Raw genomic sequence first — 14,218 nt, 5'->3', positions numbered from 1 at the left:
GATCTACTACTGGATAGTTGGAGAAAGGGTGTAAAGAAACAGCTAGTAAATGTTTCCGTAATAAAATACATCACAGACTTATCTGAAAAAAATCAAATAACCAAATAACTAATAAAAAAATACTCTAAATAGATTTATTTGCATATATTGAAAAAAACAAGCACATAAAAAGGGTACGTATTGTATGATTTCACTTACATGAAATTTAAGAACAGGAAAACAACCCATGGAGATAGAAACCAAACCAGTGGTTAAGAATGCAGGTGGGGATTGATGGAGCGGCATGAGGAAACTTTCTGGGGTGAAGATGTTCTATATCTTGACTGGGTGTGTTTTATATTGGTGTATAACTTTGTCAAAACTCACTGAATTGCATATTTAAGATCTGTGTAATTCACTGTATATAAATTTTACCACATTAAAAGAAAGTATATCACTCTCTAAACTTTTATATCAAGATTTCTCAGTTGAATTTATCAAAAATATTACAAAAGAGACTTTAAAAATATTTCCAGATAGTATTCTTTGGCACAGGTGTTAAATACTGTGCCAAAAACAAACAAACAAACAAACAAACAAACAAACATTTTGTGGTTAAGTGTGGGCTCTGAGTCAGATTGCTATGAGTTGAAATCCTGGCTTAACAACTGACTTGGGGAGAGCTACCAATCTGCTCTGTGCCTCGGTTTCCTTATCTTTAAAATGGAGATAATAAGTCCTGGCTGGGTGGCTCAGTTGGTTTAAGCATTGTCCTGTACACCAAAAGGTTGCAGTTTTGATTCCCGGTCAGGGCACATACAAAGGTCAACAGACCAGTGAGTCCATAAATGAGCGGAACAACAAAAATCTATGGCTTCTCCTCCCCCCACCTTCCTCTCTCTCTCTCCCTCTCTCTCTCTCTCTCTCTCTCTCAAATCAATAAATGAAAATTTAAAAACAACTATAAACAATCACTGAAAGATGGATACCTAACTGTGAAATTTTTTAAAAAAATATATATCTTTATTAATTTCAGAAAGAGGAAGGGAAAGGGAAGTAGATAGAAACATCAATGATGAGTCATCGATCAGCTGCCTCCTGCATGCCCCGGACTGGGGACCAAGCCCGAAACTGGGGCATGTGCCCTGACGGAATCAAACCCCGACCTCCTGGAGCATAGGTCGATGCTCAACCGCTGAGCCACGCTGGCCAGGCTGATTGTGAAACTCTTAAGGGAAGAAGATTTGAGAATTATTATCTATAGCCCACTCTAGAACCAATCTTTTCATCATTTTAAATACTATACTTGATAATAACAATATAATCGCAGCCATTTTAATCCTCACCCGAGGATATTTTCTCCATTACTTTTCAGAGAGAGTGGAAGGGAGAGAGAGAGAAACATCGATGTGAGAGAGACACATTGACTTGTTGCCTCCTGCACACCCCCAACCAGGGCTGGGCATCGAGTCTGCAACTGAGATACGTGCCCCTGACTGGAATTAAACCCATGACCTGTTGGTCCTCAGGCCAACGCTCTAACCACTGAGCCAAACTGGCCAGGGCAGCCATTATATTTGATGAGGTAAAAGCATTCCCTCACATTGTGGGCCCCATGGCAGTAATTCTGATTACTTCCCAATGACTCTGTTGACTGCTATAGTTGGAGGAAAACCACAAAGTGGTTCTGGATATATCTGACAAGATATTCTGACAGCCCAACTTTTGAATAGCCCTTTCTTAAAGCACTCCAAACTGTATCTCACATGCTAAAATTAAGCCTGCTTAGAAGTGTAAAAATGTCAGAAATACAGGTTTTTGGAACAAATGCTTCATTAGGCATGAATGCTTCCCATTCCCTGAGAAGTTGCAGTGTTTGTGGGAGCAGAACACCTTGCTGTTCTGCTAGTGACAGCATTACTCCTGTGGCAATGTCAGGGAACTATGTAAGTGTCTGTCTTGTACAGATATTATAAAAAGTAGATCCACAGCTCCTAATAGTATATAGCTCAGAATCACTTGCCTTCCTACATGGGATCACTTTTATTTCCCCCCAGGTAATAACTCATGATCCAAGAGGATGAACTGATATTTCTGTCTCTAGAGACACAGTCCTTAGCACAGGGATGGATGGCAGTATCATAAAAAAGAAGAAATGGTCTGTAATGCTAAGATTTCTTTAAGAAAATTATAAACTGTAAAGGTCACTAGGACGACCTGGGGGAGTCTGTCTCACTCTTTATTTCCATCTAAAACAGTAGTAGTGCAACCAGAACAGAATTCCTTTATCTCCCATGTTATTCAACTGAGTATTTTCAAGGTTACTGTTGCTTCAGGAAACTTGGGTAGGTATGGCCAAGAGAAATTAGCTCCCCAAAATTCAGAAGGAACTGACACAATAATTTCACTTTAAAAAAATTATTTTAAGAAAATAATTTATTAGTATACAGAGTATACACACACACACACACACACACACACACACACACACTTTACATTCACTTTTTATACCGTTAACATGTATATAACATACATAGCAAACAGTCTAGATATAGAGGTGATCACTCTTACAGTATGATTACTAGTTTCAAGGCCTGGAAAATGCAGCTCACCCTATAAAAGTAGCTCACCACAAGAAATCAATAATTTTCAAAGCTGGTAAAACTTAATATCAATTCTACTTTTTAAAAGAAAATCAAAGCTACAGGTAGGTTGATAGGGTAGAGAAACACTTAAATTTATGTCAGCTGGGTTGCTATTAAGCTTACCTTACAGCTTTGAAAAACTCTGACTTCTTGTGTGTTTCAGTGGTAAGCTGCATTTCCTGAGTCTCAGCCAACTGCCCAGCAGGAATTCCAGTCTGGGGAAGAATCAGCAAAAGGAAGCCCTCACTGAGACACACTGATATCATTCACTGAGTGGAGACAGTGAGAGTAACATATTTCTAAAGGCAGTTTAGGTTATTAATATCTACACTTTCATAGAAAAAACAGATTTAACTTCTCATGGCAGAAGCAACAGTTAATTTCCCTTGAAAACCTGGCTGCTTTTTCTACAGATCACTTGGTTTCACTCTACGTACTCTTTGGGATGATATTCACTCACCACAGTTCATCCCTTATGCTTTTTTTAATAAAACAAAATAAAACAAAAACATTTAGGCATGAATTTGAGCGATAGTGAGGACACATCTAGCAGCAACACTGGAGTCTTACAGCAGAAAAAAATACTAGGGAGGTAAACTTTTATCAAGTATAAAAATTAGTGAAGTAAATAAATATCAAATTTTTGCATCATCTTTACCAGTGCTACCACCTCTCAAAGCTGTGACAACCGGACCTGGAAACCTTATATAACATATATATAGAAATATTTTTGTTAAACAAAATTTTGAAATGAGTATTAAACACTTTCAAGAAAAACACTTTTTCAAGGATGACACACAAATTCGTGACGTGTTCCTTTTTTAAAAAAAACAACCACAAAATGTTTTCTAAAATGTCTTTAACACAGTTCACTAGGAATCAATAGTTAGAACACAACTGTAGAAACTGAGTCTTAGAAAGTAATAGAACTTTTAAAGAAAATCCCAGACATAATTTTCACTGATAATTCTGAATTGTAAGGCTTATAGTGCTGTCAGCGGAGTGCCAGAAGCCACATGTGGCTATTTAAGTTTAAATTTATTTAAAATAAAATAAAACAAATCATTTCCTCAGCTGCCCTGGCAACGTCAGCACTGCAGCAGAGCGAGCATGCAGCGCCCCTGGCGGCGACCCCGCGGAGCAGCTGCAGGTGCGGCGGCGGCCGGCCGCGCCGAGGCTCACCTGGCCGGAGGAGGTGCGGGTGCGTGGCGGGGCTGGGCTGGCCCAGCGGCCGGCTGGGCGTCCTCTGCGGGCTGCGCTGCAGGCCGTAGGTCCGCTGGCGGCACGGTCCGCACCCTGAGGAGAAGCGGAGAGGAGGAAGTGGGACCAGGGGCCGAGGAGGCGCCCACAGTACTTACGTGCGCTTGTCTGCCAGCCTTGGCACGCCTTAGCAAGACGCAAACTAGTGCCACCTCGGTATTCATAGGGCCCTTGGTCTCTGCCAGCCGGAGCCTGTGCTGGGCCCTAGGGTACGGAAATCTCCTCTGGACCCTTAGTGACTTCAGCTACTGCACACGCGTAGGTTATTCCTCTCAGAACGTGCTTCAGGCTCCAGCTTAGCTCCCTTCTCAGCCCGGCCCCGCCCACTCCAGCAGCCAGCCTAATTCGCAAAAAAGTATCGCAGCCACCCTAACCCACGGGAAGAGCCCAGCTAATCAGTGCATCATAGCAGCATTTGCCTTCAAGTACGCAGTTCTCTCTCGTTTTTAATGTTTTCATTGATTTCAGAGAGAGAGGAAGGGAGAGGGAGGGAGGGACATCGATGAAACTTCAACATCCACCGGCTGCCTCCCACACGCCCCCTACTGGGGACTGAGCCTGCAACCGGGGCATGTGCCCTGATGGGGAATTGAACCAGCGACCTCCCCAAGCATGGCTCGGGGCTCAACCCCTGAACCACCAGCCAGGCAAGTAGCCAGTTCTCTTGGTCTAAAATGGCCTTTGCTTGCTTCTGGTTACCCAACTTCTCAAAAGTCAGTTCCCACATCACAATCTCGGAAACTTGACCTTAAAACTCCCCAGCTCTACTGCTTCTGATGCAAATACCCCTCCTCAATGCTCCTGTGCTTAACTCCACTTTAAGACCGATTACACTACACATAACTGCTAATTTAGTTTGCTAGTTTACTATAAACTTTTGGAAGGCAGGGGTCGTTTGTTACTTGACTTTATTTTCCCCAGTGATTAGATTTGGGATGTATTTTTGAAAGTCAAAAAGCCAACAAGTTTGGCTTCTGATTAAATGTAGGGCATAAAAAAGGGAAATTAAGGACGATTTCCAGGTTTTTTGCAAGTGGGTGGAGGGTTGTGCCATTAAATGAAAGGAAAAGACTGAGATAATTATTGGCTATTCCACTGTAGAGGTCAAAAAGTCTTAAATTCAGGGAGAAAAATAACAGATTAGATATGTAAATTAAGGTGTCACAAGCACATAGGTGGTATCTAAAGCCTAGGATTGAATATTACCTGTGTTACACTTTCACACTCTATTGAAATTAGTTTTTCAATGTTTTTCCCCTCAAGTATATGAATTCCTGGAGAGCAGAATTTTCTAACTCCTCTCTGTATCATAGGCTCTCAATACACGTTCGTGTAATGTCTAGAACCTAAACTCTTAAATCCTGGTCCAAGAAATGAGATAGAGTTGGAAAGAGCAGAATTGGAATCAGACAGACCCAAGTTTAAATATCAGATTTTTCACTAATGAGCTAGGTTTCATTAGGCAAATCACTTTATCTTTCAGAACCTCCAGTTTCATATGAACACAGAATATTTATTTGGCTGGAATGCTGTGACAGCTAAATGAGAAACTGCATGTAAGTCACTTGCTACAGGGTCTGACCCAAAAGTGGTACTCAAATAATATTCAATATTATTATTATTGCTATTTATTTTCAATGATAGGCAAACATAATTATATTTATACCATACATACATGTAAGCATATACTCTGTAGAGAAATGAAATTGAGTTTAAGAGTTTTGCAATACTTCTAGTTAACTGGTATACAAAAAGTAAAAAAATATTCAAAGCCGGCAAACGGTCTTGAAAGACTGTCTAGAAACACACACTATTATTTTCTATCTCATTAGACTATCATTTAACCAAGGTGTTTACAAATGTGATGGAAAATAAAACAAAATATAGCGGAGGAAAAACAGAGACAGATCATCATAGGGAATTTCCTAGGACAATAAAGTGAGCCAGGAATAGAATTTACATCTTTTTAATTCAGGTCTAGCCTACTGATAATTTAAATTGCCCCCAAAGAAATCAACTTTGGTTGAGTGCGCTTCTAACTGGACTTTCTATCCAAATTTCCCCACATACAATTGATTCTCTTCACATTATAAATGTAAATCAGATGCATAATTCCACCCCCCACCCCCACCGCATGGGTTCCCACTAGAAATGAATGCTAGCTTTATTTATAATGGCTTAAAAGTGGAAAAAACCAACATGTCCATCCACATGGCTAGTAGCTACTGTACTGGATCATCACATGGCTGACTCTTTGCCACCTATGTCTCAGCTCTAATGTCATTTCTTCAGGGCCTTTCTAAAACCAATCTAAGGTAGCTGTCTGCCATCACACTTTTTTTTTGAGCACTTATCACATTATCTCCAATTATTTTTATTTATTCTTTGTACTCCACGATAGTGTAAATACCATGAAAAATGGAATTTTTTTTTGGTTCAATACTGTTATCACCAGGGGCTAAAACTGTGCCTTGCACAAAGTAGGCATTCAGTAATTATATATTGAATACATAAGTACACAATTTTAAATCTTTAACTATGTTTTTTAGTAGTAACTTTTAAGTGGGCAAAGATACTATGTCAAGTGACTCACCACTGGCATGCAGAAAGCTTGTGTAGCAGGCCACTTCTCCAGAAAGCCTCCCCTGACCCCCCAGTTCTGGGGTAGGTGTCTCTCATATGATTACTTGGCATCCAGTGCTCCCCCATCAATGCCTTTATATTGTAGTTTATTTGTTTTTATGTCCCACTGAACTGTAATAAGGATCTTGACTGAAATGAACAAATGTCAATAGCTTGAATACCTTTTTCACATAGTTCACGGCTTCATTTTTCCAAATCAAAACATGGAAACACTGGGAAGTAAGTGATTACGGCTCAGTTATCTAGAGGTTACATTATGCAAGTGGCATGCTGTGGCCATCAACAACAGGTTCCACTGATTTATGAGGTATTGTTTGAGGCTTCCAAAGAAATATAGGGTAAATCATCCAGGGGGTTCAGGATGGTCTGGAATGACTCTGGACTAGCTCCATTTGGAAGGTCTAGTCCCTACCCCAACCCCAGAATGACACCATAATGCAGCCCTCTCTGACATCAGCTTGCCACACAATCTAGTACCCTATCATCTCCTAGCAGTGGCCCACAGTAACATTGTCTTCAATGTAAAATGTGCCTATTTGCAGTCACTCTACCACCACCACCAGCACAGCCTGAGCTGAGAGGAAATCACCGTTCTCACTACCCAACCGCAGCACCTTCTTCCAACAATTTGTTAAAACATGGTAGATTACTATGAAGTTCTAGGAGTGCAGAGATATGCTTCATGTGAGGACATCAAAAAGGCTTACCATAAAGTAGCACTTAAATGGCACCCTGACAAAAATCCAGAAAATAAAGAAGAAGCTGAGAGAAAATTCAAAGAAGTAGCTGAAGCATACGAGGTATTATCAAACGATGAAAAACGGGACATTTATGATAAATATGGCAAAGAAGGATTAAATGGTGGGGGTGGAAGTAATATTGATGATTCTTTTGAGTATGGCTTCACATTCCATAAGCCAGATGATGTCCTTAAAGAAATTTTTGGTGAAAGGGACTCATTTTTATTTCTTTTCTTTGAAGACTCACTTGAGGACCTTTTAAATAGTCCAAGAACTTCCTACGGAAGCAGAAACAGAGGTGCAAGATCCTTTTTCTCTACCTCCAGTGAATATCCAGTGTTCGAGAGATTTTCTTCATATGATACAAGATATACACCACATGGTTCACTGGGCCGTGAGGGCATTCATTTTTTCTCTTCTCCAGCATTTGATGACAGTGGGATGGCCAACCATGTATCTTTTACAACTTCACATAAAACTGCTAATTCTGGTATTGGCAGAAATACCAATACAAACAGAATTATTGAGAATGATGAAGAAAGAGAAGTTGAAGATGACAGCGAGTTGGAGCCGTTCCTTGTAAACGGTGTGGCAGATGAAGAGGACTTGGCAGAAGAACGCAGCTGGAGAAGGCGATCATTCAATTATTCACCCAAGTCCTACAGCTCCAAACATGCACCTCAATATACTTGTGTGGAAAATGACCAACATACACCTTCGGTCACCAGCAACAGGGATCCCTCTGTTTTCTCAGCAGGACTCAAAGAAGGTGGTAAGAGGAAAAAAAAGAAGCATAAAGAGGTGCACAAGAAGTCAACCAAAAGGAATCATTAAATTGACTCTTCAGACACATTATGTTCATATAACATTTGAATGTGGCTCTTTGTTTTGATTAGTCAGAGTTTTGTAGGTAACTTTTGTTTAATATAGTAAGACTATGTTTTAACACGATTAGCAGGTTGTGGACATCTGGTCAGCGGTTGTTTGGATTAGGTATGTCTGAAAAAGTTGTGTTTGTGGTGACAGTGATGTTAATAATTTGTAAAGTGGCAAAGATTAGTTTACTTTTGTTTTGGAGCTAAATGTTTACATATCAGTTTTTTAGTATAGTTTATGGTCTATTTCATTATTTTTCTTTTAATGAAAACTACAAACTTTCTGAAATATGTATAGCATTAGGAACTAAAAACGTACTGAGACATACAGGTTCAGAATATATAATTACTCATGAAATAACTCTTTTTCCAATAGAGGGAAAGCATTTGACACAGAACTTAAAGACATAAATTAAAGTATAAAGTATTTTCTTTTAAGTTAAAAATAGCCAGACTCATATTTGCATACCCATATTCACAGCAGTTATCATTCACAGTAACAAAGAGTTGGAACCAACCCAAATGTCAATCAATTAATGAATACATAAAATATTTATACATACAGGTATGAAGGGAATATTATTTGGCTGCAAAGAGAGAGGAAATCCTGTTATATGCTACAGTGGGACAGACTTTGAGGCATTATGCTAAGTGAATAAGCCAGTCATAGGAAGACAAATACCTTATGATTCTACTTATATGAGGTATCTAAAGTCAAATTCATAGAAACAGAAAGAAGAATCATGGTTACCAGGGAGCAGGGGGAGAGGGAAAAGAAGAGTTGTTAATTGGTATAGTTTCAGATTTGCAAGATGATGAAGTTCTGGGAATCTGCTTCACAACTGTACATTTTAAAACAATTAACATGATAAATTTTATATGTATTTTACTGTAACTTTTAAAAAGCCAGACTTACCATGAATTCCTCAGAGCAACCTGCCTATGTCACGTGTGATAGGCCATCAGTGAATCACTCCAGACAGGAAACTTTCTATTTTCCTTTTGAGTATGTACACAGGATCTACAGATACATTCCTCTAAAATACCGCCTTTAGCCATTCTAATTGAGGGTTATGACAGAAGGTAGATGAGTTACAGATATACTGGACAATGAGCAAGTGGTTTGAGCTCAATGTTTGAATACATTTGCTTCTTTCAAATTAACCTAGTTTAATATCAACATGATTACTTCTTAGCTTCCTTCAGTTATTTAATTTTCAAAATATATTTCTTTTCAGCCTGTTGCTTTTATTCATTTAACAGTATTTTTTAAAGATTTCTTTTTATTGATTTTATTAGCGAGAGTACCTACTGTTTGTCAGATAGTGTTCTAGGTACCGGAGGTACAGTAATGAACAAAGAGCAAAAACCTTAGCTGTCACAGAGTTCACAAACTGGAGAGAAACGATAAACAAGTATTAAGTAATTATAATGTGAGTCATAGGTGCTAAGGAAAAAAACTTAAGTAGGGGAAGGGGATAGAGGTTTTGGAGTATGAAAACTGAAAAAAAAATTAAATACCTTTTTTTTGAGAGAGAGATAAAGGGAGAGGGAGAGAGAGAGAAACATCGATGTGAGAGCATACACCAACTGGCTACCTCCTGCACGCCCCCTATCGGGAATCAAGCCAGCAACCCTGACATGTGCCCTGATCAGAAATAGAACTGGCCATCTTTCAGTAGGGAGGATGACACCCAACCAACTGAGCCATAGTGGCCAGGGCAAGAGCTAATATTTTAGCTAAGGTAGCCAAGGAAAAAGGATGGTTACATCTGAGTCAAGATCTCAAGGAAGTGAAGGAGTTGGCCATGTAGATACCTGGTGAGAGAACTCCAGGCAGAAGGAATAGCAAGTGGAACATTCCTAAGGCAGGCTGTTTGAGGAACATGGAGATCAGTGGTAGATGATTGAGAAAGTAAATGAAGTAAGAAAGGTCAGACCATGCAGGGAGTGCTGATCACAATATGGGCGTTTTTACTATATGTGGGACAGGAAACCACTGAAGGCTTTGATCAGAAGAGTGACATAATCTGATATATTTATACAGGCCCACTCTGGCTGCTGTCATTGAAAGCAGGCTCAAAGTAGGCAGGGATAGAAGCGGAGACATCAGGCTACTGCTACAAACCAGGCCAGGGATTGTAGTAGCTTGGTCCTGGGTGGTGGAACTGAAGAGCCGTCAAATTCTGGACATACTCTAACAGTAGGGCCAAACATTCGCTAACAGGCCAGATGCTGAATAAGGTAAGAGTCAAGGGTTTTGGCCTTAGCTACTGGAAGCAGGGAGTTGCCATTAGCTGAGATAGGGCTGCAGGTGTTTTTGATGGACTACATTTGAGATGACCCAATTTATTAAGCAACTGAAAAGAAATGCCTGCATTGACTTGTATCCTGCATGTTCCTTGCCACTGAATTCTTCCTTTTTCAGCAATAAGATGCATTGATATTAACCTTTTAGCTCTTACAAATATAATTACTGTAAATTTTAATGTAACTAAAAGATAGGAGCAAATAATCTAGCAGCATGAAAACCCAATCACCTTTGGCAAAAAGCAGTTCAGTGGTATTTAGCAGTACTATAAATTTGGAAACCAGAAAAAATTGTATCTACTATTTTTAAATGACTTGTAGTAGTGTGAAATTCTTTTTAAAAAATATATCTTTATTGATTTCAGAGAGAGGAAGGGAGAGGGAGAGAGAAATGTCAATGATGAGAGTCATTGATCAGCTGCCTCCTGCACGCCCCCTGCCGGGGATTGAGCCCACAATCCGGGCATGTGCCCTGACTGGGAATTGAACCATGACCTCCTGGATCATGGCCGATGTTCAACCACTGAGCCACACCAGCCAGGCAGTGTGAGATTTTTAAGTTGGTAGGTGGGTGGGGAGGAAAGGTCATTTATTCTATAGGAGATAAAGGGAACAATTAGCACTTAAAGCTTATTTTCAGGAAATAAAATCATAACAACCTAGGTATTTTATTTTTTTTAAATGTTTTTATTGATTTTTAGAGGGAGAGGAAGAGAGAGAAACATCAATTCAAGAGAGAAACGTGGATTGCGTGCCCCCTACTGGGGATCGAGTGGGCAACCCAGGCATGTGCCAACCTTTCGGCACACAAGAGGACACCCAAACAACTAAGCCACAAGGGCCAGGGCAAATGATATAGTCTTTTAAAATACAACTTACTTATGCACCATTAGTGCTTTACTTTGCTTTTTCTCACATGACTAGATCATGTTAATATTTGCATATTCCAACCAATGAAATCACTCTTTTTCTTTTTTAATCCTCACCAGAGGACGTGCTTTCTGGTGAGAGAGGAAGGGAGAGGGAGGGAGAGGGGGTGGGGGAGAGAGAGAAACATCGATCAGCCGCCTCCTGTACAAACCCTGACTGGGGATCAATCCTGCAACCTAGGTATGTGCCCCAACCGGAAATCGAACCCATGACCTTCTAGTGTACAGGACACTCCAACCAACTGAGCCACGCTGGCTAGCACTGAAGTCACGCTTTTAATTGCATGACTTTCACAGATGAGAAAGCTTCCTATAGTACTTGATACTATTTACTCACAACCTTTCTAAAAAAGGGCAACCAAGAGCACCACACAGTAAAAGTTCTATTTCTGAGCACTTCAAGTCAGTGAGTCTTCAAATTCTAAAACTTAGTAAAATCCCAGGATAACATACGATTTACAGCCCATTAGTGCCTTTCTTGAGCTCCTATGTCATTTGAGCCAAGACTCTATTACTATTCTTTGCTATAGTGTCACTTATCTACTGTTTATCACCTTGGCTAGACTGTAAGCAACTCCAGGGAAGTGGAGATTCATCCACAATGACTACTAACTCAAAAGTTATTGAATTAGTAGTCATTGTGGCTCAATAAAAAGTTCCAAAAGGACTCTACTAAGCCAGAGTTAAGAACTAGTGGTATAACAGAAGAAGGACTCGATGGCAATACATCTAAAATTCCTGACTTGCTACTTGTGATCCTGTGTTAGTTTCCATTCTCCATCAGTAAAATATCTGCCCTAATTTATTGGACTTGTGAAGACCCAAGTAGATCATTCATTTATTCAAAAAGCCCATGTATATAGTATATAAATAAAATGATAATGTAAGAGGTGGTTAAATTTATTTATTCTACTGAGGCAAAATGACGCATAATATTTTTTTGAAAGACCTTGGTGTGTATAATACAGTATCTAGTCCTAAACCTTGATTAATCAGGTTTTACACAAAGCCTTAAATACAAAAAAGTCACAAGCAAAAGATGGTTCCAGCTCCAAATCATAGGTTGTGGCCCCTGTGATTAAGACTAATTATGACTTGGTGAACACACAATATGATATACAGATGTATTATAGAATTGTACACCTGAAACCTATATAATTTTATTAACTAATGTCACCCCAATAAATTCAGTTTTTTAAAAAGACTAATTGCACATCTATTCAACCACTCCCATGAGCACTTCAAGTCAGTGAGTCTTCAAATTCTAAAACTTAGTAAAATCCCAGGATAACATACGATTTACAGCCCATTAGTGCCTTTCTTGAGCTCCCATGTCATTTGAACCAAGACTCTATTACTATTCTTCGCTATAGTGTCACTTATCTATCACCTTGGCTAGACTGTGACCAACTCCAGGGACAGCTTTCTGCAGCTTAACTATTAGAACTGAAGAGCAAGATCTGTGCACTAGACAATGATTACCTTTTACTTTCTTTTTTACAGTAATCTGCCTTAATTTAATTACCATTCCATTTTCAATAAATTCAAGTATACCACCAGCATAAGAAACATATGCCAAGACATAGCTTTGATGTCAAGTACCATATGCTCTGGTTCACTCACTGTTCACATACCGGCCCCCAAAAGTGAAATATCCAATGGCAGATCACCTGCAAGGTAGATGATTCAGCTTTCACTGAGCAAGTTTTATGTTCATGAGATCAACTGCTTGTGATACAGTACACCCTAAAAAATGGGCTCCCAAATTTCTGGACTCCATCCTGTTTTTACAAACAGAGCTTTCAGACATAACACTTCTCAGGGGAATTGCTCAAAGGATTTGTCCTACTAAACATGTTTCTTGCACATTCTGGACCAGGCTCTTAAGTCAACTCTTTGAAAACACGAAAACTGAATTTTAGGTTAACCTAACAGAAACAAGAGCTACTTGGTATGAGACACTTTGTCACCTAAGCAAATGTAACTGACACAACTTCTATGAGTTCAAGTAACTTTGAAGACCTCTAGGGGATGGCCACACTTTTCTCTCTGCAGTCATTTCAGCTTCCCAGAATACCTCAACGGATACCTCGGCGGGAGAGAGAACAGAGGGCCCATTTCCAGGAGCAGCAAGTAAAGAAGAAACCAGAGGGGCGCACCGAGGGAGTGGAGGCCCCAGCAGAAGGGTCCGCCGAGCCAGCGACCGCCCGAGACCAACTTGGATCCCTCCGGGGCGCCTCAGGCTTCGCAGAGAGCAAACCCTGGAGGGGACACAGTGGGAGGTGAGGCTAACCTGAGAGGCCGCGGGAGCTGGCTAGAGCGGGAACCCGCCTAGTTGCTGAGAGTAACCAAGGCATGCCGGCCTCGCACGCGCGTCGGGAGGAGAGGAGGAAAACCGCGCGACGAGCCGCGGCTCGCAGCGCTGCGTCGCCAGGAAACCGAGCCAGGCGCCCCACTCCTTCCGGCCGGCGCCGCTGCCGGGGCCTTTCTCGTGCGGCGGCGCAGATGCTGACGTCACGCCAGAGCGTTGGGTGACCACCGCTATGGCCGGCCCTTTTGGCGCTGTGACGTCGTGCTCCACTTAATGCTCGCGCTTGCGGAGTGTCCGATTCTAAGTGACTCTGGCAGGGGCTGACAGCTCCCGCCTCCTGGAAAGCACCCTGTGGGAAGCCGATTCCATCCGGAGAACTTGCTCAGAGTTGAGAGTGTAAGGAAGCGTGCGGACAGAGGCAGGCGAAAGCTCGAACAGCCACGCTTCTAGAAGGTTCTAACCAGTGCGCAGGAGCAGAGGTGAAGGGAGTAGGAATGAACACGCTAAGGACCCGGGGTCACGAGAC

At 40.8% G+C, this 14,218-nt stretch overlaps 2 protein-coding genes across 2 annotated transcripts in view; one reads left to right on the top strand and one right to left on the bottom strand.

Moving 5' to 3' along the window:
* XPNPEP3 (X-prolyl aminopeptidase 3) overlaps positions 1-13,773 on the bottom strand; it is a 33,386-nt gene extending 19,613 nt beyond the window's left edge. Inside the window, exons 1-2 of the mRNA XM_016205315.2 lie at positions 13,675-13,773; positions 3,807-3,920 (exon numbers count right to left, since the gene is read on the bottom strand). Of these exons, the coding sequence (XP_016060801.2) occupies positions 3,807-3,920; positions 13,675-13,738 (178 nt within the window). The 5' untranslated portion in view covers positions 13,739-13,773. The remainder of the gene's footprint in view (positions 1-3,806; positions 3,921-13,674) is intronic.
* DNAJB7 (DnaJ heat shock protein family (Hsp40) member B7) lies at positions 7,166-8,101 on the top strand. Its single transcript, XM_087814943.1, has one exon. It carries the CDS (start codon positions 7,166-7,168, stop codon positions 8,099-8,101), a length of 936 nt encoding a protein of 311 aa, XP_087671069.1.
* Positions 13,774-14,218: the final 445 nt, after the last annotated feature.

This window comes from Miniopterus natalensis, chromosome 2 (assembly GCF_054644295.1).
Source record: "Miniopterus natalensis isolate mMinNat1 chromosome 2, mMinNat1.hap1, whole genome shotgun sequence".
NCBI lineage: Eukaryota > Metazoa > Chordata > Mammalia > Chiroptera > Miniopteridae > Miniopterus > Miniopterus natalensis.
The sequence above is the reverse complement of the archived record's forward strand: the minus strand, read 5'-3'. Positions and strand labels throughout refer to the sequence as shown.